Consider the following 27,170-nt stretch of genomic DNA (forward strand, 5'->3'; position numbering starts at 1 on the left):
TGTCAAAATTATTTGCTTAGAGCTTTTTGGTCGCGCTTCATCGCCGCTCATTAATGAATATTAAAGAGCAAGGCCGTGTTAGAGCATCCTGAGAAATCAGAGACTATTATCGCAATGTGAACTTGTTGGTTTACTGGATTGGCACACTGAAAGGTAAGGAAATGCATTTTCAGAGAAAGTACTTACTGCTAAGCTTTAAAGCTTGCCGATGTCTCACATTTCCTTCGTCGGTTATCTTGCTAGAAGAGATTTCTTCTGCCAGAGCCAGTGTAACTTTGAGCCGAAATAAATTCTTTTGTAAGACCGCTCTTTTGAAGACCCTTTTGATGTGTTATCGGTTTTGATATTTCAGGAATTAGTCCAAGAGAACTGTCCAAATCAAGGGTTTCGTTTCAATACTAAGCGTGAATCACTCAATCTCTCAGTTTGGTCACTGCATGGAGTAAAAGTGAAAGTTACGCTCCAGTTATGATTTCTGCAGATATTTAACCGAACTGGATGCACTGGTTTCTAAACAATACAGACGGTAGTGGGATTCTAACAGACAAATCTCTTGCATGAGGTCGCAAAGATTTAAAAGTGGTCCAAAATGTCCTTTGTCGGTTGTTTGAAAGCTTCAAATACCCGAAAATTGCGAGGGGATGTTACATCACGGGCACTTTCAAAAATCATGACCGACAACGTGCTCAAGAACTTAATCGATAGATGTTTTGCTAGCTACTTCCGGACGAACTCTGCGGAGAAATCACTCTAGTTTCACATTTTTCGCTGTCCACTGTCCATCACTGTCCATCTACGTCATTTCCTGTTTCATCTGAAATTCTAGTGATATAGGCTATTGTTTCAAATGGTATTTGTACCGAATGGTAATTGACTGTAATGCAGTGAGTAATATATCAAACACGAGAAGCGTGTTTCTTCAGATATCCAGACACTGAAAAGTAGGTTGAAAAAACGAGGCGCAGCCGAGTTTTTTTTAAACGACTTCGAGGTGTTTGGATATCTGATGAAACACACTTTCGAGTGTTTGATGTGGCTTAAAATGATCAATAATCCTTGGAGAAATTCAAGGCAAAAATTGGTAAAATTTTATGGTAATTAGGATCACATATCCAAACCACGGTCACGGTAGTGATTTTCTTTGTTTTCTCTTGATAAATTTGAGAAATCCATTTCACATATATATTACTTGACAACAACCATTATAGAATGGCCAAAAAAGGATGTTATTTTATCGAGGCATGGCGCTAAGTACGGACTGCGTCACAATGCATTGACACAGGCGCTACCAGGTACAAAGTGCGGATTAAGCCACTTCCTTTTTTTGTCTTGCTATCAAGACGAACATTCTAAGAACCTCGTTCTTGAGTTCAAAAATCAGCAAAATATCCCACCTTGAACGAGGCTAGTAGAGCTAGAATGCTGACAAAAGAACGTTAAAATGTCAGCTGTTTTTGCATAGGATCTTTTAAGAATATTACTCACTGCCACGAAACATAGGTTGTCGTGTACAGCTAGTTGAAACACTCTCGGAACGAATGAACCTTGGATCATGGAGACTGTCATATGAGAAAAGACAACAAACAATGCGCGGAATGTAAATGGCATTCTTGGAAACAATGAAAGGCCAAACAACGAAAAATGTTCGGGGAAGAATCATCATATGGAATGTTTTAAAATAAACATTCTCTGTCGAAGCCAAGTCTTAAAGACTAAGAACCTGTAATTACATGGAGGGGGCCAAGTTCAAACAATGCCTGCGGATGTAAACTGTAAATTCCGACCTCTAAAACAATATATAAATTTGAAAAAATAATTTTTCCATGCACACTATTTGCGATCGAAAAATCCTTTTAGGAAAGTTTTTATTTCATTCAGGAGGAAAGCGAAAATTGAAATGACCAAACAAAGAGAGTTTTAAACAAAACTAAACATTCCCTCGTTTATACGCCGATTCTCGCTACTAGAGTTGGAACGTGGCCTACAATATGAGACCCCCAATACCAGGCCCTACCATACGATCTCAGGCCCCGACATACCATAACAGGCCCCTACATTTACGTCTATTGTTTAGTCGTGCTATGATGAAAACTGAACTTGGCATGCTTGTTAATCGAACGGTTTTCTCTAACGTCTGAAATAATAAAATAATGTACAGAAATAAAGCGTCCTCGTTCGGAACTGATCGAGCTGCTATTTACACAGAATCAATCAACGTCCCCTTGCTGACCTTGAAATCCTTCGCCATCTGTCATGTTTGCAAGTCACGCAAGGTTGTCAAAAACTGGCGCATACTGTACGTAGTTCAGTCCAGGCTTGGGTAATTCATTTCAAATGAAAACAACATCGCAAAATACTTCTTTTTTCAAGACAAAGCTTGCGGAGAAAAAAGTCACTCGGTTGAGTACAAACTCGCTCTAGAAGCATTGTTCCGCTCGAATGCTTGTTTATTATATCTACTTCGTCGCGAAATATTTTTGAACATATCCAGTGGAGAGGTGAATAACTCGGGTGCTTACAAATCCGCCTGAAGAATTGTCTTGCTCACTTCTACGAAAGAAATGATGTTTACTTTTTCTCAGTAATCAAGGTCATCTGACCTCACGAGCTCGAAACAAATTACCTGTTGTCAACTACTTTTGCCAGAATTAAAACCTTCAACGAAACCTCGGAAAAGCGATTGTCCGAAAAATTTAACATTCTGATAAACAGATATAACAAATTAGTAAAGAATGCGATCCTCTCCGTGGTTTTGGACGTGATACGTTTAACATAAAAACACTGACGCGTAAAAACATTGCCTGGGTAGCCAATGCGAGTGACCCTCGCTTGACTATTTACACGCAGAAATAAAAGCCCGCCTGTGAGAAGTGCTTAACCAACATCAAAGTCTTAATAGATCACAGCTTCAACCTCCGTTGTAGAAAACAATTTTTAAAATAAATGTCTAACTGCAATCAGTGTTAAGTTGTTAGGCCAACTTGATTCTTCTCAGCTATAGACATCCAAAGTCTCCTGGGTACCTCAATCAAACTGTGCAAGTGTAACAATTACTTAGCGTGGAATCTATGTTGATCAAAGAACACGATAGCAGTCGCTGTAGCTGCGAAAACAGATTTGTTTTGTTTTGGGTCGGTTTTCGGTATCGTTGTTCTAATATACATAATAACTTGAAGAGAGCAGCCAAAGGAACTGAGAAATGAAGTATGTCACGTTTCCAATTCATGACAAAATCCTAATTGGCCAATTTTTGGCACATATCAGTTATTCATTGTCAATGCAGTGGCTTCTTTGGAACTTTGCAACAATACTTATCTATTCCACATGGCAATTAAAATAGTAGGTCTCAAACATTATTCCTGCAATGGTCTGCAATGAGTTACAAACTGAATTTGTTACTGCTGGATAATGTTCCACTGAAATGAAAGAAAATGCATTCTTGGAGGCATTTACGCCTTGGTATAGTTCACTAAGTTAATGCATGGCAAGAATAAAATTATCTGCATCCGTTTCGCATTGCTAAGCACTTAAGTGCTTAGGGAAACTAAATATTCAGTTCACCGAACAAACTGAAGTCAAAATATCAAACTCTCATCTGTTTTCTGAGAAAACGGAAAATGTGTCAAGTAGCAGAAATGAAATTCCTGGAAAAAAAACAGAAACTGATTACATTTAATTCACAGCACTGATGTCGCGAGCGCACGCAAATGAAACTAACATAGGATCCGTATGGAACACGCAATGGTAACTCCATACATTCCTGGGATAACATTCCTACCGCAAAGATAACGCCGGAATTTTAAAGTACGATAAACATAGTTTATCTAACACTAAAATATCACACAATTTTAGGGATTAATTAATGGGCTTTATTAAACCATGCAAATGCCAACCAAATCCCCCAAAATTGTGTTTGCACCAGAGACTCTAATTAATGTTTGGCTACAATTGCTACTGCTTGTAATCTAACGCGGAAAGAATTCTCCAAATAGCGTTCATAGGCATTGGATTTCTAATCGCCTTGTATCTTGATTAGTTCTACTGGCACACCACATCACATGGCAAAAGTTGCACCCCCTCGTCTAAACGAATGGCCGGGATATCGCTCTGTATTTAAACCCGCAGCGCTTAAAGTCAATGTTAATTTTTGCAGAAAGCTGTTGTAGGTAAGCATCACCAGTTTTGTCCCTTGGCGGGTCCTGCCTCTCTCGTTTGATCATAAGCATCGACAGGGCTCTGAGAGGACAGAGAGGCGATTCGTTTACTCTTGGCAGTGGAATCAACAATGTTCGCTGCTTGAATTGAATAGTTTTGTTCCATCGAACAACCATAACCACGCCCCAGCTAAAGAGGTGCAGGTCACTTCTACGGAGATGTAAATGTTCATCGAATTTATCTCGTGACGGCGGGAGTAGATTAGCTTTCCTAAAAAAAAATATAGAAGGCGACCAGGCAAGCCACCCAGAAAGTGGCATCAAACGAGTCTGTGAGAGTCAAATTTGAGAACAGAAGGTGTGATAGGAAGTTTTGGTCGAGTGGCGGCTTTGCCGCTTGTTCGCTTAATGCCCCGAATGAGTAAGGAATACTGGAATCTAACTAACTCGTTATCCAGTGGGTGCAGATGAATAAGTCATACAATGTTCAAATCGTTTGGAATGCTGCTGGGCGACAGGGTGCGTGACAGAAAGGTTATACATATCTCAGCAGTGTCAGTGTCGAGCATGGAACGACCGTGCATCCAAAGTACAAACTTAACAGAATCGTAAATACGTAAAAACGTAAAAACTTAACAGAATCGTAAATACTTTTTCCTTTTATTATTATTATTACTATTTTACTTTGTGACTATTCCTGTAAAGTAGCTGGTTAGCTAAGTGTTTAGTCACGTTAATAAACTTACTTACTTTACTTACTTACTTTTACGCTCGAAACTGCGATTTGTACGTTGTTCTCGTAGTATCGGCAAAGGCCTTGCCTCGATAGCGTATACGTTCTTCATCGAGGGCCTGCTCTTGAGAGCGATTTGGACCTGTGTGGGAAGGAGAGAAAGAGAAGTTGATGACAGATTAATACAATAGGGGTTGTTCGTGATTGATCCAGAATGAAGCAGTTATAGGAAGTTGTCGGCACTCAGGTGATTGTGTAAGCGTGATAGCGTGTTGGCAGTGGTATTATCTGTAGTTTTAATGTAGCGTGACGTTACTCTGGAGTTGTTAACTGCCGATATCCAGAAGATTTCTCGTAACCATGTCATGGTTCTCTCCTATCTGCTAGTTCCCTTGTTAAGCCAAGATCTTGTGACTGTATTTCCCGTGTTAACAATCCATTTATGCGAAAGTTGTGGCCCCCAACGTCTGAGAGCTAATAAGACGGTAAAAAGTTCCAATTCATTGATATGACAGTTTTGTAACTGCGGAAAGTCCGATTCCCAGTTAGCATAGAACCAATCTTGCTGGTAGTGGCCACCGCCACCCACGAGACTGACATCAGTCGAAAATTCGGCAATTGACGTGGGTTCAGTGGAAACAAAGAAGGTTGCCCCCTTGAAGATCTCCATGAAATCTGCCCACCACAAGAGGGGGTGTATCGAAAACTCAGACCTCGAAAACTAAGACCTTAGACCCTAGAAAACTCAGACCCTCTGGGTGTCTCGAAAACTCAGTCCATAGGAAAACTCAGACCCCCTGGATGTCTTGAAAACTCAGACCCTAGAAAATTCAGACCCCTTGGATGTCTCGAAAACGCAGACCTTAAAAAACTCAGACCTTCTGGGTGTCTCGAAAACGCAGACCCAAAAATAAAACAAGTTTACACTGCGCGATGCTGCAAGCCGACTTTTTTACTGTTCGTAAAATCTGCCGAGAAAAGAAAGGGTGTCTCGGAAAACTCAGACCTCGAAAACTGAACTAAGAGCTCAAACCCTAGAAAACTCAGACCCTCTGGGTGTCTCGAAAACGCAGACCCCCTGGATGTCTCGAAAACTCAGACCCCCTGGATGTCTAGAAAACTCAGAGCCCCTGGATGTCTCGAAAACTCAGACCCTTTGGGTGTCTCGAAAACACAGATCCAAAAATAGAACAAGTTTACACTGCGTGATGCTACAGGCCGACTTGTTTGCCGATCGTAAAATCTGCCGAGAAAAGAAATACAGCTCGCAGTGGTAGATATCTGCACTGATCAAGAAAATAATATCAACATTGGCATCGATTCTTGGTTTCTTTATGAGTATAAGCCAAGTTTATCCAAAATGTGATTGTTTTGATTGTTTAGCCAAATAAGCTCGAGGTGTGTTGCGTGATGGCTTCGCAATACGCACGTAGTGCAAATACAGCGTCGCGCGACAGAAGCGGATATTCGAAACCGGATACTGTATATAGATATATTTACTGTCCTGTATTTTAAAGTATAACTGTGTATTCCGTTTTTTATTTTAACATAACATAAGTTATCAATCAATATTAGTGGTAAATTACGGTATTAACAAGTGGTTGTAGCTTCCAAGCCACGAGTTTATTTTCTTTTCTTTCAATGAACGCTCCACTATCTGTAACTGTTTGTTTCACTGAAATGTTTTTTTAGCGACGATACTGCAACAAAACTGAACGTACCTTAACAAAAACGATTGGTTATATAATCGATGGCTGGTAAAAACCACACCTGGTCAACCCAATGACCGGCAATCTCAACCCCTTTACAGACATCAATGTAGATTAACTGTATAATAAACAACGTCCCTGAAGCAGTGCATCACTCGTAGTCCAGCTCTACTTCGAGCAGGTTAAGATGGGATTGTCGCAAACGGCTCAGAACGGCGGACGGAATGTGAATGAAGGTTGAATGAAAATACGGAAAGCGCGATGTAATGCACTCTCGCTTTACACAGTATACTTTGTAGTACACTTTGAAGAGGGGAGTTTAGTTTTTGGATCCGTTGGAGAAGGGTACATCCACTTTTCTTGATGGGCCAAAATGATATCGAAAGGTACAATTTGTTGCCTCCGCAGGAATCCCACCCTGCAATGCCCGCATTCTTTTGCGTGTGGCTGGTCATCCAGGAAACCAACCACAAACGGTTGGTTGTTGTGGTGTATTTCCGTAAAAGGGTGTTTTGGGGCAGCACCACCTCGGCTTGGTCTCCATGGATTTTTATGAGCTCCTCCCTTTTTACCTTGTGCATCTTTGGCCGGCTCGACAAGATTACTTTTTGACGGGAGTGGGCTCCTTGGCAACTTGGAAAGGTAGTCCAAGTGTTCTTTCAAAATAGCTGTGTTTACAAATACTGTTATACTTGTAACATTGACAAGTACAAGTAGGTGATCCCGAAAGACTAGGCACTCATAGATTTCTTTCTTACATGTCTTGGCAGCAACAAGGTATTTTTTCCTCTTGTCATCCACAGCTAACGCCGATGGCATTTGTTGGATAGCGTTGTTGCAATTTAGCAGGTTATGCGCCTCCTTGACAATAGTTGCTATCACACCAGCTGGGCATGCACTGATAGACTGTAGAGAAGTCTTCAGATCAATAGAAATTCCCCTCTCTTCTACTGGTTTAGCGGATGCCGTCTTGCTGACGGTGATTGATTTTTCCCGTATTGCCTCTTCAAGAGCCATGTGGTTAAATTTCTTGACGTAGTCTGCTCTCTGGACTGCGGACATTTCAAACCACTCTTCTGGAGGAACTGCTAGGTGGGCTACTACGTCTGCGAGCTCATATTCTGCACTTAGTCCACAGATTGCCATATGGAGTTCTTCCTGTTGGTGCTTGTCCACCTCCTCCCATACATCCTTTGTGAACTGAGGCTTTGATAAATCGACTTTGTTTTTATCGTTCTTTACGATAGCCTCCTCGGAATTCTTGGTGGGGGTGTGCCGCGTGGGTCTTCAAATCCCGACCTTATTTCAGACCTAAACATGCCATTTTCAACGCCCTTTTTCAGACCTGACCTCTAAATTCATACCCGTTTTCAGACCGTTTCCGTTTTAAGACGGAAGTTGACGCAAGGAGTAAAAGTAAGCTGGAATGACATAGTTAATCTATTTCTTTTTCTCGCTATCATTTAGTCGTTCCACTTACGTACTGAGAAGAAAAATATGTTTGTAAGCTTTCGTAAATGTTCCCGGCCCCAAAAACCCGATTTCAGACCGTAATTGTCAAAATCTGTACCCGTTTTCAGACCAAAACGGCTCAAAAACCATACCCTTTGGGGCAGCACATACCTATATACCTTATATAAGGTAGTACCCCCCCGGGCTCCAGTAAGACCTTAACTGCCTGCGGAACAGTGTACCTATCCCGTTTGCCTTTTTGAAATACAGGTAACTCCTTGTCGCTTTCGTAGATATTCTGAAAAATGAAAAGTACGGTCTAGCAATGCGTACGAAAAATGTTCCCGTTGGAAAAATTTAAACCAAGAAAAAAGGAAATGTGATATTATCAAGTGAATTTTCTAAAATAATAAAATAAACGAGAATCTTACCTTGGTGAGGTTCACTGCTTGGATCGCACTTTTGGATAAGCTGTTACATGGACTTGCTTCAGTTGGCTTCATTTCAAGGCCTGTAAGAATTGTGTTGCCGAGGTTATTTTCTATTATCATGTAACACATGACTAACTTTCAACATTGTGCATTTTGAGGCATGTTAGTTGCACCTACAAGCCCCTCATTTCAACACCATACTATCAAAACCAATAGAGTGGTAAAATCACCGAATTTGAATTGGTTTGAATTCGAAGCGGCTCGATCGTTAACGCGTGATGTAAAAAAAAGAATGTCACATGACGTGAAAAATATTGTCACGTGGTTCCCGTTGCAAGCTTCTTGTGAGCGAAAACTGAACCAGTGAAAACCACGTAACGGCTTTGTTTTGACAGCGAGCGCAAACCGCAGTTACATGTTTTGAAATGGTTTTTTTTTTATACTACGAGCAGTCCCTTCATTTTTCTCAGATCGAGTGGACGAGCGCGCGTCTCCTCGTGTCTCGTGTTCGCGCGGGCGGTAATTTCCACGTGTTTTGAGGGGGCTCGCAACTCGATCTGAATAGCTAAGCTAAGTAGCTTCTTTATATTGTTGCTATCATAATCCCTCCATAAACCTCTGACTACTGACTGAGCGCGGGGATGTTCATAGGAATCAGTATTAAGGGAGAGGTTGTCCCAGGTACCCTAAACCCTAGGGCCTAAGTTTTCTAAAGCGCCGTTCAACAATTTATATAATATGCCTGACGTGCCAATCTATATATTTGCTGATTTAGCTGCATTGAGCTCGGAAACCTGTGACAACACACCAGTTTGACTACAAGTTTTGCGTTTCTTGGAGACCGGATCATCCTCAATTTCTCCAACATCCGTGGAACGTTTATTGCGGATGATTGGCCTGGCAAAAAATGTAGTAAAAAATGCATCAATCAATACAAGCTAATGTTAATACATTGGTAACTTTAAATGTAATTAAGTTATTAGCATTGATGCTTTAAGCTCACCTCTCCTCTTCTGAATCCGGAAGGATAACCGTCTGATGTGTTTTAACAGCGCTCGGTAATTCAGTTGCATTTGGCTCAAAACCATATCACAACACAGGAGTCTGATTATTGGTTTTGCGTTTCTTCCAAGCAGGATCATCCTCGAATTCGTTGTCATCAATCAAACGTTTATTTCCGATGATTCGCGTAACAAGAAAGCCATTAAAAATTGCAACAATCAATACAAGCTAATGCACTGCTGGGTATATATTTATCTCAGGATTAGCCGGATGAGGCATTTCACAAACCTGTTCTCGTCGGAATCCGAAATGATAATCTCTTGATGCGTTTTCGCGTTGCTGTCTTGAACCTGTAACGCAAAGTTGATGTTAAAAAAGCTTTTATAGAACTCAAACAGGGCAATTAATGTTCTACTAGTACACACAAAGAGAACTGACTATGCTACAGCATGTGGACTGACATCGTAAGGAACACTGGAAACAACGGTTACCTTCTTGCTGTCTTTACCCTGCCGAGGATTTTCTTCGTAACTCCGATTTTCCTCCATAGCACTCGGATCGCTGTTGGCACACACTTAATAGAGAAATACGAGTACAGTCTGTTATAAGTAACAGTTGGGAAAAATATTAGGTATGCATAAGTAATGCAGCAAAAACAGAAAACAAAAATTTGCTAACCGTGTAACTGGTTATTCAATTGGAAGCCACGCGTTTCATCATTTGCAGATTCAATAGCTGAAGAGTTTGATACACTGCCAGTCAAAAAGATAGGTGATTTGGAGGTAAAAAAAAGTATAACGACAGCAAAAATGACATCTATAAAGAGGGAGGGGAGGAAGGAAGGAGGTAGGGAAGGGGGAGAGGGAGTCGAAAAAGGCACTTTGTAGTTTAGAAAACGTGCACTGACGTTCTGTACACTGTGTTACTAAAGCCAATGACAATATAATTAAAGAAGAAGTTTATGCTTACCTTGTTTCTGGAGACATTAATAGAAAGGAATGCCCCGCCTTCTTCGTCAAGCCACCGCCTGTTCTTAACCGTTTTCAAATCCAGCCACAGAGAGCTTCACATGCTTTAGGCGAGCAGTCATGATACACCTTCACCAGACCACCATGTCCATTGCCACCAAGGTGGGTGGGTATCGATCAAAACAGCTTCCCCCCGATAACTCCTACAAGGAAAACGTACGGTTCGCAGCAAAAGAGTGCGGTACAAAACTGTTCTTTACTAGTCATGTCGATTACGACCCTTCGTAAACATTCTCTTGATTCTGGAAAGAAAATGTGATCGCCATGTAGAATCTTCTCTATGAAATCATAATTGAAGAGACTGAGCCAATTTGACGGAGGATTCTGTATGCTTCGTCTACATGACAAAGACCCGTTGTGCGCACTTTGTTGATTTCAACTGGAAGCTCAATGATTATCTTTTCCACCAGGGAAGGTAGCTTAGTGAGTATCGGCTGGATGCATCCACTTTTTCTTTCTTCTGAGATATGGAGATTGTAAGCTATCTTAGCACAAAGGAAGGCACAGGCATTTGTACCATCAGTTGCAGGAGCCATGTGCTGCTGGATCTTTGAGCCACCCAATAGAGGATGTCTGGCTGACTTCCAGTGGTGTGTCATCACATAGTGATTCATTTTCCCATTCCCCTAATTTGCAGACAACTTCGCTAGCTGTAGGCCTCCTTTGTTTCTCCCATTCTGTACATTCCTGGTACACACCTTCTAAATAGAGCCAATCTATTGCTTGCAGGTGTTTGTATTTTTCAGAAAAACACGGTTTCTTCTGAGCTGTTTAAGATTCTCCAATGGGGTTCCAGAACCTGGCGATTCAAATTCCGTCTGGAATGGATGCCTCAGATCGGGATTTATTAGATTAAACAACACCATTCTGTAAGCCCATATATCTACCTTCTTCGTGTCACTGATAGAAAATGACATACCAGCTTCCGGTTGTGAAAGAAATGCTTCCGGTGCAAGAAAGACAGGGGTGCCCCGATTTAATCGTTGTGTGCGAGAGTGAACCACGGGTGCTGTCTGCACCAGCCGTGACCGGCTTTCGCCAAAGTCGGTGACTTTGCACATGATTGGATTTTCCTGCAATGCTTTGGAGAAATCTTCTTCGCTTGTCATGTTGCTGTAATGTTGATTACTCACCAACACATCAGCAGTTTTCAAGTCCCTATGAACAATGTCCTTGCTGTGGAGGTAACACAAGCCACTGGCCACATCTTTGGCAATCTTAGTGAAGAATCCACACTGATTAAAGCTTTCTAATGCAGCTTGCTTGTCCACAAAACCCAGAAATTCTCGAAGGCTATGAACTTTCTTATCAATGTCATCGCTAAACGGTGAAAAATCAAAACATACATATTCCAACATAATAACACAAGGCCTTCGGGCAGAATGCTTTGAATGAAACAACGTTTTCATGCTGAAGGTTATAAAGCATTCTAGCCTCTTTGATGAATTCCTTCTGGTCGTCCACACTTTCCTCCAATAACTTCTTTACAACCACTGTATCCGAGACGTAACCTTGTACGAGATGTTTAGCTTTGACAACAACTCCGAACGAGCCACGTCCAACGAGACCAGTTTCCTCAAGATCTTCGGACAGAAATTGCGGTAAATCAGTAACCTTAATTAGGTACAATTGCCTTCTTGGTGATAAAAGGCAATTTAAAAGCCATCTTCGCATCGCAGTGAGTGAAATTCTGAATCATTCACGAGAGACCTTTGATCGCCATGTTTGATCGAATCAAGCATGAAATCGACAATTTGGCACGAAACCACGTCACCAAAAATTTAATGATTAACTAATAGAAAATGTACGTTTTTTGGCGGAAAACGAGGAAGATTTTCCTTGTAACAAGAATTACTTCTCCTTGCTGACTATTAATTGTCTGTTCTGCTCACAATTCAATTCAGCAGAATTTCTCGAAGTATAAGGACCCCGTCTGTCGCCTGACGCTGTTTGCGGAACCATCACGCAACACACCATAAACTTGGCTTATACTCATAAAGAAACCAAGAATCGATGCCGATGTTGAGTATTATTTTCTTGATCAGTGCAGATATCTACCACTGCGAGCTGTATTTCTTTTCTTGGCAGATTTTACGATCAGTAAACAAGTCGGCTTGCAGCATCACGCAGTGTAAACTTGTTCTATTTTTGGGTCTGCGTTTTCGAGACACCCAGAGGGTTTGAGTTTTCTAGGGTTTGAGTTTTCGAGACATCCAGGGGCTCTGAGTTTTCGAGACATCCAGGGGGTCTGAGTTTTTGAGACACCCAGAGGGTCTGAGGACTTAGTTTTCGGGGTCCCCCCCCCCCCCCCCCCAAGAGGTCGCTCCGCATAGTTTCGGTCAGCCGTTTCCTGTGATAAGGTCGTTTTAACGTGTTAATGGCATCAGTCATCTGCTGCAAGAACGTACGCCCGCCGTAGACGACACGTGCTGCAAATTTCAGTTTTCCCGCTAATGACTGTAACTCTCGCTTTGTAAATTCAGTTTTTGCCAATGTTTGACTCAGAAGTGTTCGGATTTCTCGCAATTTGTGATCGGGCAACCTAAGTTGCCTACGCTTGCTATCAATTTCTATGCCAAGATATGTCGATGGACGCTGGCACGGATAAACGACTTTGTTCCAATTTACTGTTAGTCCTAATCGATCAAGTAACGTTATGAGTTCCCAGAAGACTGTCCAACATTCATGTTCGCTCTCCAAAATGATGAGAAAATAATCTAAGTATGCGACAACAAAGAAGCTACGTCGTGACATCATTCACGTGATCCATTGTGTTAAGCGGTAAAGAAAACTGGGCTCCGTTTAGCTCCGAATGGAGGTTTAGTGTCATACAAATCCAAGTTGTTAAATTTCCATTTCAAACCCGTCGCTTTGTAATTTGATGGATGAAGTGGGGCATGGCGGTACGCACTTTTCAGGTCAATCTTTGCCATAAAGGCTCCTTGCTTTATATTTGCTGTGACCTTGTCCACCGTTTCATAGGAAAAGTGTTCACAGTCTGCATACGAGTTCAATCTTGTTGAGTCGGGTCTACTGCAATCATGAATAAGGCGAATGTCATTTGAGTCCGGTTTTGGTATTGCCCCAAGGGCAGTAACAATAGTTGGTTTTTCAGATGTGATAACATAGTTCCCCTGTTCTATTTCGGTCAAGATTTGCCTTTCCACTTTTGGTCGTACTGTTGAGTCTGTGACAGAGCGGTAATTGCTCAAGTCAACATCTTGTAGTTGTACATTGTCAGGAATGATTTTAAATCCGTTTGTAATACCATCCATTAGAAAGCCTCTGTCGATGTCTTGTTGCAATTGTTGCGCATAAAACGCGTCCAGCGACGCGCCTCAAAGTTTATTTTAGATCTACCCTTCCTATGTGAGGAAATCTATAGAGACAGGCTCTTGTCAATTGATATCCTACCTATCTGCTATTGGCACGAGTTTTTGGACTTGGTCTTTTTTTTTAAGGCCACAAATGGTATTGTTTGTGTATCACATGACGTGCTCCCTGAACGCGTTGTTCCCACAAGGGTTACTAGAGCAAGCGCTAGCAATGCAAAATCTTTCAGACTAAAGAAATGCCGCCCTTCTACTTATCAGCACTCTTTTTTTGTAAGAACTTCTAGAACCTGGAACGCTCTTCCCCTGCAGTTAAGATATGAACATGTAACTCTGGATCAATTTAAATCTCTGCTCTCCTCATACTACAAAGATGCACTTATTTCGCGCTTCGATATTGAGGACCCTAGAACGTGGAGATCTGTCTGTTTAAAATGTAATATGCCACGCAACCTTTTAGAGCCTATTTCGTGTTGTTATTAGTTTACTATATTTTACTAACTTATTCGCTAGCTGTTGTGGTCACCCTGCCTTAACCCAGTAATCGTTTGTTTTCTGTTTCACGTTGTTATGTTCTGTTTGTAGTTTTAAGTTTGAAGGCGAAGTCAAATAAATAAATAAATGAATAAATAAATAAATAAATAAATAAATAAATAAATAAAAGAGTTGTGATATTTTGTCATTGCGAGGCAACGGTGCTTTGCGGCGAGCCATAGTAATGAGTATACTCGGGGTGTTTCTTGCCGCACCCTGGTGCAAAGCAGATGTGCTGGAATTTGCATCGTGGCCAGTGGCATCCTGTTGGTGAATTATACAACTTGCAAATTGCTGTTTCGGTCGACGATTTGTCGGTCCTTGTCCCTGCAGATGAAGCATGGCTTGACAGGGTTCCCTGTCGTTTTTTAAGAATTTCGTGTGTAAGTGTTGAGAATCACTGCCCCAGCGAAAGCTGTGGCGGTGTTGGAGTTTCCGATACTCGTTGACATATAGAATGACGGACTGCAACGCGTGTTCTTCGATCAGCTCGGAGACCTTGGCTCTGTAGGCAAGGTAGTCCTGGATTGCTTTCCTATCCATATTGTGGCGCAGGAGAAGCGCGTTGAAGATTTTTACGCTTGCGCCCATCCACTGCGAGAGAGTGATGCTTTCAAGGGCCAGAGTTTTTCGTTTAAACGCTCTTACAATCACCTGGGCTCCGCCACTCGAACCTATCTCCTGTTCGTCTGGCTCAGGGGATCTAGAGTGAGCATCTACAAACTCAGGAATTAGCGGGGGTTTCTCCTCCAGTTTACCTGCTGTAGTAGGTTTCCCGAGGTAGACATGTGGGTTTAAATCCACTCTAGTCGTGTCTCCCTGCGGCTGGCTTGTTACTGGAGTGGCTGAAAGGACGCTTTGTTGTAGGTCATCAAGGCCTCCACAGCTAACCCGAGCATCTAACCCTCCCCCGTTGTCAAACTTCTTTAGAAGCTCGTCAAGACCTTGGACTTTTGCGAGGCTGGTTGTTGTGATGGGTTTAGTTTCCGCTAGTATCGGTGGAAAATCTGGCGCTCTCAGCGCGTTCACGGCTTTGGAAAGAAGCTTGTTTTGTCCCTTTGCTAGGCCAACCTCGGCAACATCGTCCGGTGTTAGTAGCTTTATAGCTTCCTCAACATGGAGGTCTTGTTCTTTTAAAATATTAGCTGTCTTTGACGTAATTCCATTGGATTCACACCATTGAGAAAAGTCAAATTTCGACGGAATTTTAAACTACGATAAACATAGTTTTTCTAACACCAAAATATCAACCTCTCATCTGTTTTCTGAGAAACGGAAAATGTCTCAAGTAGCAGAAATTAAATTCCTGGGAAAAACGGAAACTGAGAACATTTAATTCACCGCTGTGATGCGGAAATTAAAATGCTGGGAAAAGGTAAACTTAAAGTTTTCTTCGGACTGTCGCTATCACGCGTTCGTTGAATTCCGGTCAACATTAGTTGAAAATTTATGTGGCTATCCACCTCTTTGAAAAACTAAATGGATGTGGCAATTAATTCTCGCACTCGAATAGTAATTATAGTATTGCTGTAATCACCTTAACAACATAAAGGACAGATTTTCAAAACGAAGAACTTAAATGTCTACCTCGACAACTATCTGATTTAAACTTAGGACAGTATTCCTTTAACGAGTGTGTATCTGATTAAATTGCTGAACCAGTCATTGAACTCCGCAAGATCCTCATTACCCAAATTGGTCGCAGGATAGATCTACTTTGAGTCTTGTATGAGAACTACACCTTGTTAGGTTGCTTGAAAAACACTTTTGTTTGGCCTTGAAATGTCGCTTTCATTTCCAGTAAATTTGTCCATGAAAAATCGTTTCCTCTGTTTAAAATTGTGTAGTGCGACCAGCACCACTTATTATGGTGTATTGACAGTCTTTGATCTCAGCTTACATGAAATTGTGTCAGTGGTACATCTAAATGCTTTCTTGCTCAGCTTCCGGGGGTTGGAGGAGAGGGCTCCCCTTGTGGACCAAAACTGATAACCTTTTTAGTCAAAAAAGCAAAATTTCAACAACTTCTGTAACTTCTCACATCAGTTAAAATTTGATGCAAGGCTAAACTCTATCATTCGCTGTCAAGTCGCGGCTTGTTAATTATACTATTTCCGCATAATTTTTTGTAGTAGTAAACATTTTTCGCAGCTTGTAAAGGTTAAGAAAAAAATGAGAAGTATTAAAGTATGAGGAAGCCTTGCACTTCTCAACTAATGGTATAATTAACCTTGCATAACATTTGAAGTGTTACCGAGAAGTTACCAAAGAAACAACCCGATGTAAGTCGAAAAATGCCCTTTTAAGTAGGGCTAATATGTAGTCAAATAATAGTATAATAGTCTATTTGATGCGTTGTGAGAAGTAACCGAAGTTGTCGACCACTAAGGGAGGCCCTAGAAACTGAGAAAGAAAGCATTTAGGTCTAAAAAAAGGGGTTTTTAAAGTAACTGTATGGGACAAAGTTCAATTCGCACATTTTGTGACAAATTTGGGTTTATGAGGATTTTAGGGTGACAGACCCTTAGTTCTTGTAGACCACGTACTGGCATTGTACGAACATATTAATTACTGCATATAGTTGGACTACTCCAGTCCAATAATGGGCGACTTTTATATAGCACCAGAAATTTTTCACTAATCACCAAATATTTTTACTTTTTTACAGATATGGAAATCCCTGCATATATATCGCCATCACTTTGCATTGGTCGAACATTTGACGCCGAGAGGGGTCGAGTCGGCAACGACATTTTTCCTTCCAGTTTTCCGACCAAGGCAGTAGATGTCAATAAGTATACTTTCAAATGCAAAGTTATTAAAACGAATAACGATGTCAGAGATCTGCTAGACGTGTCTCGTGAATTGTCACTCTTAATGAAAGCTAATGTCATCAGAGTATCGGGCACAGGACAGTACATAAATGAAAGAAGAATTCTGGAAGGAAATACAGAGGTTCTAGCTGTAATAAAATGTGACACGGTAACTACGACATTAGGAGCTTTTGAAACTGTCTGTAGCCATTGTACACTCTCTTAAGGTAGACAAACAAGGAAAGGGCAACAAGAAATAATGCCTTGGTGATTATCAATTGCGGCCTTGTCCACTAAAAGAATTCACCCACAAAATAAAAACGAAGAAACCATCTTTTGCAGCATTGTAAACAGTACCACAGAAATGTACTGCTTTTGCAGTACTTAACTTAAAAATTTCCTCTAGTAAAACAAACTAGTAAAATATAGTGTAATATAGCCTAATTAAAAGATTTCATGTGTAGAATTAAATATCAGTAAACGGCTGTCCCGGTATCATACACCGTGTTTTCACACAAATTAAGAATATGAATTGGTCAAAGGCAAATCCTTTCTAACTGATGTATATCAAACGTGTAAATTTTGCCCAAAAGGGGTTCAATTTCATTATTTTTAATGTTTCCACCAGTGAATTCCTAATGTAGTTTGTAGAGTATTATAATAACGCGATGCCAGTCAAATGTTGCTTTGAATCGCAATGAAACCTCGATTTTCTAATCCTTACAACTGAAACACCAGTCTGATTTCTGATGTAAATGATTGACCAATTTATCAAAAACAGTTTTATTTTAATCTTAGGTGCACGAGACAGTGGACGAGCTGGATAAATCTAATGAGGACATTACAGGCAGGCAACTGGTTAATATGGGCACCCATTTTACTACAGGGGTGACGTACGGAGCCGAGATTGTCGCAAGCTTCAAATTTAAACCACCCACTACATCGAGCAAGTACGTACGATCAGAGATATGTGCGTAATATATTATGGTACCGTACCCAGTTGAGATAATAAGCTAAAGCTCATGATACAGTGATAATTAAACCACCAAACTTGAATGTCTTACCAGCCTTATGAATACATAAAATTTAAACTACATCAGTAGTTGGTTCACATTTATCAATGAAAAGGTTCATGCTGAAGGCAACTATCTCAGTAGTTTGTACTTATCATTTCTTGTTTTCAACTTTAAAATCATTGAACTTATAAATTACGTGTTCTTCGTTAAGCTTTGGACAATTATTGTGAAATACTTAATATTCGAATTACTATGTAAAACTTAGTGTCTTAGTGTAGTTTGTACTTGTCATTTTCTTGTGTTTGTCTTGCTCCGCTTTGACTAGCTGTAGCTATTTGCGGGCCAGCGAGGCACTACTCAGGTTTTTTTTTTTTTTTTTTTTTTGAAAATAAACATTGATTGATGATTTTGTTCTGTAAACTATTTATTGTTAACTGCTCGATGCGAAGAGTCAAAACACTGCTATTAAAATGAAACGTTGAATTGTTTTCTTCTTTGGATTCTCGGCCATCTTACTACTCCGAAGCTGACTAAATACTCTCCAATTTAAATAATTATAAATGTCCGTATTTATATCCTATAGATTGTAACAATCATAAGGCTACTTGATACTTAATCCGCACAATGGGGGTTGCAAAATACCGATCACCAAAAACACAAACAGACAAGAGAACTTGTACTTGAGTGATTCGGTACTATTGTGTAATTGTGTAACAGCAACGACTACCATTTATTTTTTCATGTATCGTTTAGGCAGGCTGTGAAAGGAAGCGCTGAAGGTCAGCTAAATTTCCAAGGACACAATACAGCTCTGAAGGTTCAGTTGGAGAAGCTCTTCACTGCGTTAGCTGGTTTACGGGATATTTCTGTCCGATATTACGACACAACCTTTACAGGCAACCATCCGACAAGCATCCAAGACACGAAAAGGTTGATTGAAGAGTTGCCTTTGAGACTGAAGGGCATTAACAATGGCCAGGGGATTCCTATACGGGTAAAGCACAAGCGACTGTGTCTCTTTCTAATAAATCGGTGTATAATCTTACGATGAATTATGGCGATGCAACAGACATCGCGACGGATAAGTAAGACGCAAACCAGTTATAACGTCAATATTGTCCAAATGATTACGCAAAAAATATTTATTCCTCAATTTGGGTTTAAAAATCATTGAGTTTTTGCGAACTCTAGTTTGTCTGCTTCAATCCATTCCGTTTGAAAACTGTGGTTAGCAGTTAGCAATATTTTTGAAACTCTAGGTAATGCCTGAGAATAAAGGAAAACTTTTACCTTGTTAAAGGTAGCGCCTCGCAACACATAAGTATTGTTGAGCAAATTGTATCTATGCAGGAAAAGGAGATCTTATGAAGGGCTATAAAAATTTAAAAAAAATTGTTTTTTTTTTGGATTCTATTAATATTTTTTAAAACCATACTCAAAAGTCGCCCAATTTACTGGGCACCCGTTTCTCCGACCATCCCGAGATGCATAGAACGTATGCACATTAGAATGAAGCTTCTACATTTTCCCATTCCTTTTGCATAACTTTAAAATTACATACCTTTGATTTGTCCTATTTTTGTTTTTCACTTTTTAAACAGTTTGATCTACAAATAATTCCGGAAATTGCTTCAGGAACAGGCTTAAACACAATGCTTTTGGATGACTTTGAAAGCCGCCTGGATGACCTCCTTATCTGCCAATCTCTCGTGAGGGAATATGCTGAGCACCAAGACACCTTAACTGATGACATATCCAGTTTCAGCTCCCAAGTTAACAAGATCTTTCGGAAATTTCGAGCGGCAACTGCTGGTATGAAAAGCAGTGAAGGAGAAAGACACATCGGAGCCTGTTTGGAAGCCTATGAGAAGGCGCTTGGTGGATCAAATGATATTGGAAAATTCTACCGGCACTGGAAAAGAATTTCTACTATCAATGTAAGTTGGAAAATCTTTTTAAAAATTTAACTGTTGTGACCAATAGTTACAACTACCAATTTTGAATCACTTGCATATGGATTGCTACGTTTCGTGGTGATGATACCTAAATTAGCAAATGTATAAGATGTTAGCAATTTTGCGAAAGCGATCCAACGACAACCTTCATTAATGAGATCGAATATTGACTACGTTCAATGTAAAATCTAAACGTTAAATATTTATCATCTCGTCGTTAAATATGATTGAAGTGGAATTCTCAGTCAGTCAACTTTATTGAATACATCCCTTGTGCAAGTATCACCAAGCCCTACCATAAACGTGATAGCTGTTCTTTCTCTACAGACCAGTACTAGTAACCCAAAGCCAACTGCGACTGTCGAGGTAAGTAGTAATTTAGGCAAAAAATAGTTCTCCTGAATAATTCCTTGCTCCAAAAACAGTGCAATTTTTTGTTACACGGCCGAGTTTTGAGGAGAATTTGTCTAGCGGCTATTGTGACGTCTACCTGGGAGCAGAAGATCTTTCGCATTCACACACTTAAAAAGCTTATGGTATCGTTCCGGATGAATTGAAAATTGCTTGTGTCGTACCTATTTTTAAATCAGGTGACAAAGCTCTCTTCAGCAACTACAGACCTATTTCTGTTCTACCGTGCTTTTCAAAGTTTTTGGAACGAATAATTTACAACCGTATTATAAATTATCTCAGTGACTCCAATGTCTTATGTGATAATCAATATGGCTTTAGAAAAAATCGCTCTCCTAGCCTTGCGCTTATCGATTTGTGTGACGAAATTTCTTCTGCATTTGATAGAAAACAACATGCCATTGGAGTATTCCTAGATCTTTCGAAAGCGTTCGATACGGTTAATCACGACATTCTTTTTAACAAACTCAATCATTATGGGATCCGTGGTCTGGCACTAGAATGGGTCAAAAGTTATTTTTTTGAGAGGACACAATTTGTCGAATTTAATAACGTTAGATCTGCCCCACAGGGTATTTCCTGTGGGGTGCCTCAAGGTTCTATTCTTGGTCCCTTATTTTTTATCCTGTATGTTAATAATTTGAACAATGCTTCCCTGCTTGATGCAATCTTGTTTGCTGATGATACAAACCTATTTATCTCCCATAATGATCCTCTTTACCTAATTAACACATTAAATAGAGAATTAAACAAATTGTCAACCTGGTTTGCAGCAAACCGGCTCTCCTTGAATTTAGCCAAGACTAATTTTATGGTATTCAAGCCTTGGCAAAAGAAGCAATCCTTTGAATTTCAAGTTTTCATAAATGACCAGCCTATCCTTCGTGTTTCTGAGACCATGTTTTTGGGTGTTTTATTAGATGGCAATTTGACCTGGAAATCACATATATCCTTAACAGCAAATAAATTATCCAAATCTATAGGTATTATTCATAAATCTAGGTTTTTTCTCTCTACTCACTCCCTTCGTACTTTATACAATTCTATGATCCTTCCATATTTATATTATTGCAATTTAGCTTGGGCTGGTACCTTTAAGTCAAACCTTCAAAGAATTGTAACCTTACACAAACGAGCGTTAAGAATAGTAAGCAATTCTAAATACATTGCATATACATTGCATATACATTGCATATACTGGCCCTAAATACATTGCATATACTGGCCCTATTTTTAAGGAACTTAAACTCTTAAAATTTCATGATATCCATTCGTTTCAATTAGGTACTTTTATGTTTTCATTCTACACTCCCTTCCAAATTCAATAATTTTTTTTTTACTGAATAGTTAAATCCATAATTATAATACTAGGAATGCTCCGTCCTTCCGCTTGCCACTGTGCAGAACGAACACCAGGAAGTTTTCAATCTACTTTTAAGGTCAAATATAATTCGCTAAATTCTGACATAACTAGTTCTCCCTACGCCGCTTCTTTTAAAAGAAAGCTTAAAGAATTTCTTCGCTCTAGGTATTAACTTCTGTAAGGCTGTAATTCTTAACTAACATATTTAATATGTGTGCGTGTGTGTTTGTGTGTACGTGTACGCGGTCAAAGTTAATTATCATAAGTCCATATTGTAATTCTAATATAAGATTAGGTATTTTAAGTGAGGAAGTCTGACTTGTCATAAGCCTCGTGGTTTCTTTCAGGTTTTCTCGCCATTTATTTTCTTACATCAATTTTCTTCATTTTTTTTCCATCTGTAAATGTTGTATATGGCAAAATAAATATTGTATTGTATTGTATTGGCAGTTTGGGAAGGCCTACATAACTCTTACCAACATTTCTAACGCTTAGTCATCAGACTTTTTAGTTCGACCAGTTTAGTTTCTTTGATAACACTTATAAAAAAGTTCCGATCGATGGTCCAAACAAAACATGGCAAATAAAAAGAATGACTGAGACGCTATCGTTCTCGGTTGATGGATAGACGTCATCAAGCCTGCTCGAACCAGGCTCCCTGCACTCGGAACGGGTAAGACTTTAGCTACCGAATCCCAATCCAAAATTTTTCCAATAACAAACTGATCCATTGAGCTGAAAAAATTTGGGGGGCCAGATGCAGTTTAAGTACTGGTAGGAAACCACTTGAAGTTCGATAAAGGTCGGCCGATTTGGATCAACCGAGCGTTTTTTCACGACTGTTTAGCTCACGACTGAAGACCAACTCTGGGAAAATCACCGATCGTCACATGAGCCGAAACTAATGCATGAACTACGCTAATGTATTTGTAAATATAACAGTATTGATTAATCGTTGGCTGCGAGAAAACTACAGTGTACCTGGATCAATTTGATTTCCAGAAATGGAAAGAACATTTTCAATTAGCCAGACACACCAATAAACTGTGAACAAGATATTTTTTCATACGTTGAAAATTAGAAAATTTACTAGGATGCGTATGGGTGAACAAATACAATTAACTGAGGAAACCTTAGTCGAGATTTGACTAATGAACGTGCAAGCTGTATTTTACCGAAAATTTAACAAAGTACATTTCAATTTCAATTTTTTTAAAATAATTTTCTTGCACTCTTGTAATCCTCAAGAAGCAAATCACGGAGGCCGTAATGGGGCAATACTAAAGCCAACAAAAAAGGTTATTTAAAATACCAAATAATAGGTAACATTGGGAGAAAAGCTCCGTACATTAATAAGTCGTTATGCATTATGCAGGACTAGAACAATTTCTTATTTATTGACATCCTTTTCAATCTTTCATTATCTTAGCTCCCTGAAGGAAAGCGTCTCACGGTGGTTTTGTTTGGAAAAACGGGCAACGGAAAGAGCGCCACAGGAAACACGATACTCGGGGGGAAAGTTTTTGAAGTAAGTTCAAGTGCATCCTCTGTAACAGCACAGTGTCAGTATGGCAGTAGGACGGATGGACGGGAGATTGACGTCATTGACACTCCTGGCGTGTTGGATACCGCAGCAACATCAGCCAAGACTTTCCTCCTCACAAGATATGCTGAACACCAAAAGAACATTCTGAAAGAGAGTTTAAAGATATTTGCAATGGCACCATTCGGGTTCGACGCCGTTATCCTTGTGGTCAAGTACGGTTGCAGATTCACTATGGAGGACGCTCAAGCGTTAAAGATGCTGGAAGCACTTTTGGAAGGGGACGCAAAGGGCCACATGATTCTACTCCTCACACATGGTGACCAGGCTGAATACGAAGCAGAAGAAGAGGAGATGTCAAGTGACCAGCGTGTACACCAGTGGCTGAAGACGCTTCCTTCATGGGTTCAGTCGTTTATAGAGGAAATAGGAAACCGAGTTGTATTGATCAACAATACACTCAAACCACAAAAGGACCAAGAGGCCTACGGGAAACAGCTCCTCAAGCTAATTCAGGTCAGAAAATGAGACTATCAAGTCATAGCAGCAAAATAAAAAGCACAATATCATTGATGGCCAATTTCTCCTCGTTAAATTAACTAAAAAACTGCTATAGCAACGATCTCGATACAATAAACAAGTAAAAAGGTCACGATTGCGGGAGGAATTTGTCATCATGATATTAAAAGGTAATCAAATAGGAAATAATTTCACCTGCGTTTTGTCAAAAACGCGCGTGAAGTTATTTCCTTTTTTCACTCATCACCATATGAATTGTTGTCAAGCCTCATGAGTGTGAGAGTAAGTTGTCACCAATGATATTAAAAGGGTAATCAAATGCTGTACTCGTGAAATTAGAAAATAATTTCACTTGTGTTTTGTCAAACTTCTATTAACTAGAATTTTGACAATTTCCACTGAGAGTGGAATGAGCTGATGGTATCAATAACAACAGCACAAAGTTGGAGTATTGTAAATTTGTAACAAATTGTAACGAATTGTAACAGCACTAAGTAGGAGTATTGTCAATTTGCAACAAAATGCTGCTCTGCAACAGCAACGAAAGTAATAGTAACCTTTCAACTTTGATTAGGCAACAGTTTCTGCTTAATTGCTAATGCATTGAACTTACATCGACCTTTCACGTAACAGCACTGCAATGAAGAAGCCTTTTAATTCTATAAAGCCCTATGGTTTCTCCTAAGGCTTCGTCATTACTTTCTCTAGATATCAATCTTTTTTTTCTTCGCTCGTATTTTATTTTTGTAACGCGTGTGGTGAAATAGGTTACATTTTCAATCAATCAATAATCCATAAATCTTTATTTAAACACGGTAAAATCCATCAGGAGTATGGATTTTATTCCTTTCTTGCATTTTCCTATTTTCTTGTTTATCTAGATAAACTACTTCCCCCCTGAAAGATAAACCATTTGCCAATGACGTACCAAGGAACAAATTCAAACAACCATATTTGTAAGATCTAAGGGGAACTTCGATACAGTGATGAAGTACCAGCGTCAACATAATTACCCTTCTCACATAAAAGGCGCCAGGATTATATTCAAAATAAGGAAACATCTTGTGGTGAAGTCTTAAATTCTCTATTTGCAGGTAATCGATGACATGGGGAGAGGCAAGACTCCCTTTATAAACAGATTCACGCTAACATCCAAAGAACTAGTGGAGGAGCGAATTTCAGGAGCCATGAAGGCCAGTGGGATAGGAGAGGAGGATGAGCGACTGGAGAGGGAGAGGGCAGAGCTTGAAAGAAGAATGAAGAACATAGCTGAATTCGAGAAAAGGAAAGAGGTTGAACGTCAGTTAGCTGAGAATAAAAGGAAATCACTTTCTACACAGCAACAACGACGCGCATTGGTAACCAGATCGGTTCACACCCAGGCGAAAATGTCCAAAGAAGGCTCTGGAAGTGACGTGATGTCGAGAATACTGGAAAGGCAGCCAGTTTCCGCTAGTCTACTTGGCGGCTGTTTTCCTGCATCAGCAACGTTTGCCGACAAACAAGGTCGAAAGAGAAGTATGGATTCCTTGGAGATTGGTGAAGAAGTCCAAGTTCTCAAGGGAAAGGGGATGAGTGTGGAACCTGTGCTGACTTTTATTCACCGCCAACCAGATGTTTTTCAGCAGTATCTGAAAATCACGACCATGAAGAAGAAGAAGATTCTAAAGATTACTGAAGACCATCTGTTGTTTGTGGAGAAAGAAGACCAAGCCTCCGCCATTCCTGCCAGGGACGTCAGCATTGGAGACACAGTCTATGTAAGAGGAGACCAAAGTGCAGTGGAGACAGAGGTAGTTCAAAGCATCAGTTCTGTCTATGAGAAAGGTGTTTACGCCCCAGTGACCCTTAGTGGCACTATTCTGGTCAACGATGTACACACTTCGTGCTACTTTGACGTGCTGTCTCATGGGTGGTCCCACAGGGCCATGGGTATCGTCCGAGCCGTGTATCACGTGTCCCCTTGGATGGTGCAGTGGCTAAGCAGCATTGGGCAGGAGGATGGATTCCCAGGCTGGTGTCGGCTGGTTTATAAAGTGCTAAGAAAACTGAACTCTCTTTAAACACTGCATAGTGCGGAAACTGCTTTCGCCTCCATTTAGAAAGGCTTATATGTAGATGATGTTTTCCCCCTTTCCTTATTCAAATAAGAATAATTTTTGGGTGATATTATCTTCTTATTCAAATTTTAGCAAAACATTTACTAAAGGATTCCAAAGTATGCAAACAAGTAACAAGAGACTGTCGTGATTTGTTGATATTATCAGCATCAGTTCCATTCAACCAAAACTGGTTGAGAGTGTTAGGCTGATTGGCCAAATCGACCGCCTAAACATCCAGTGAACAATATAACAGTGGCTAAAAGCCTTTGGTTTGTCAAACCTTAACATAAGTGAGATGAGCTCCTGTGGTATTCTTTTTCATTGTTGACATTCCTCTGTTCGCAATCAGAAAAAGAGGATATGGAGATGAAAGTATACCCACATATATTACATAATCCAATGGTCCACTGTCTTAAGCCATCTTTCGATCAACCAACATAAATAAGTTAATTTTTTCATTAAAATTTAACCTTTAAAATCAATCGAGTGTGACCTCGTAACAAAAGGTGCGTTAATATTTTGAAAGGTGTTCGTCATCGTGGTTTGAAATGGTAGCTGAGTTTAATCGTTTGTCGCACGATTGACCCCACGATTGAGTGGCATAGATGTGGATCGCGACGTTTCGACCACTATACTGCTGGTCTTCATCAGGCGATGGTGTCGACTGATTGCGTAACAGTATAAATAGCATCTTGGTTTGCGTTGATCATACGTTCTCTTAGGCCATTATTGATTGGAGGATTTCAATCCCTGTCGTTCATACTAGAAATTGTTTCCTTGGTACCGATCGGCTGGTACCGTCAATCCAGCAGTAAAAAATGAAAATTAAGATTCAAACCTCACTTTTCTTGTTTATCTAGCCATGTTGACTCTTGCTAGCTGAATATTTCTGTGTCAACTCAAAGTTTAAAGCCAATAAAATTTTGTGGGTAATGAGATGGGTGGTGTCTTCGATGACCCCCACCCTGCCCCCAGGCAAAGGTGGGTCCTATCAGAACAAACTTATTATGACCAGTTCTCTAAGAGAGCCTATCTCGACATTGTCTCAAGTAGCCCATCTGTTCACCGTATCA

At 40.1% G+C, this 27,170-nt stretch overlaps 1 protein-coding gene and 1 pseudogene across 2 annotated transcripts; one reads left to right on the plus strand and one right to left on the minus strand.

Annotated features, from left to right (window-relative positions):
- The first annotated feature begins 14 nt into the window (after positions 1-14).
- On the plus strand, positions 15-27,033 carry LOC146453531 (uncharacterized). Of its 2 annotated transcripts, XM_085096663.1 has the most exons (8): positions 15-153; positions 17,044-17,357; positions 17,987-18,138; positions 18,958-19,198; positions 19,806-20,141; positions 20,487-20,525; positions 23,363-23,992; positions 25,090-27,033. In XM_085096663.1, the coding sequence occupies exons 2-8, from the start codon at positions 17,046-17,048 to the stop codon at positions 26,056-26,058; spliced, it is 2,679 nt and encodes an 892-aa protein (XP_084952789.1). In that variant the 5' UTR covers positions 15-153; positions 17,044-17,045; the 3' UTR covers positions 26,059-27,033. The 2 variants fall into 2 exon arrangements, with proteins under 2 accessions (XP_084952789.1, XP_084952790.1); XM_085096664.1 differs by lacking the exon at positions 20,487-20,525.
- Positions 9,235-11,045, minus strand: LOC146453532 (uncharacterized; annotated as a pseudogene).
- Positions 27,034-27,170: the final 137 nt, after the last annotated feature.

The sequence above is a fragment of the Pavona decussata genome, unplaced genomic scaffold, assembly GCF_977016875.1.
Source record: "Pavona decussata unplaced genomic scaffold, jaPavDecu1.1 SCAFFOLD_330, whole genome shotgun sequence".
Classification (NCBI taxonomy): Eukaryota; Metazoa; Cnidaria; class Anthozoa; order Scleractinia; family Agariciidae; genus Pavona; species Pavona decussata.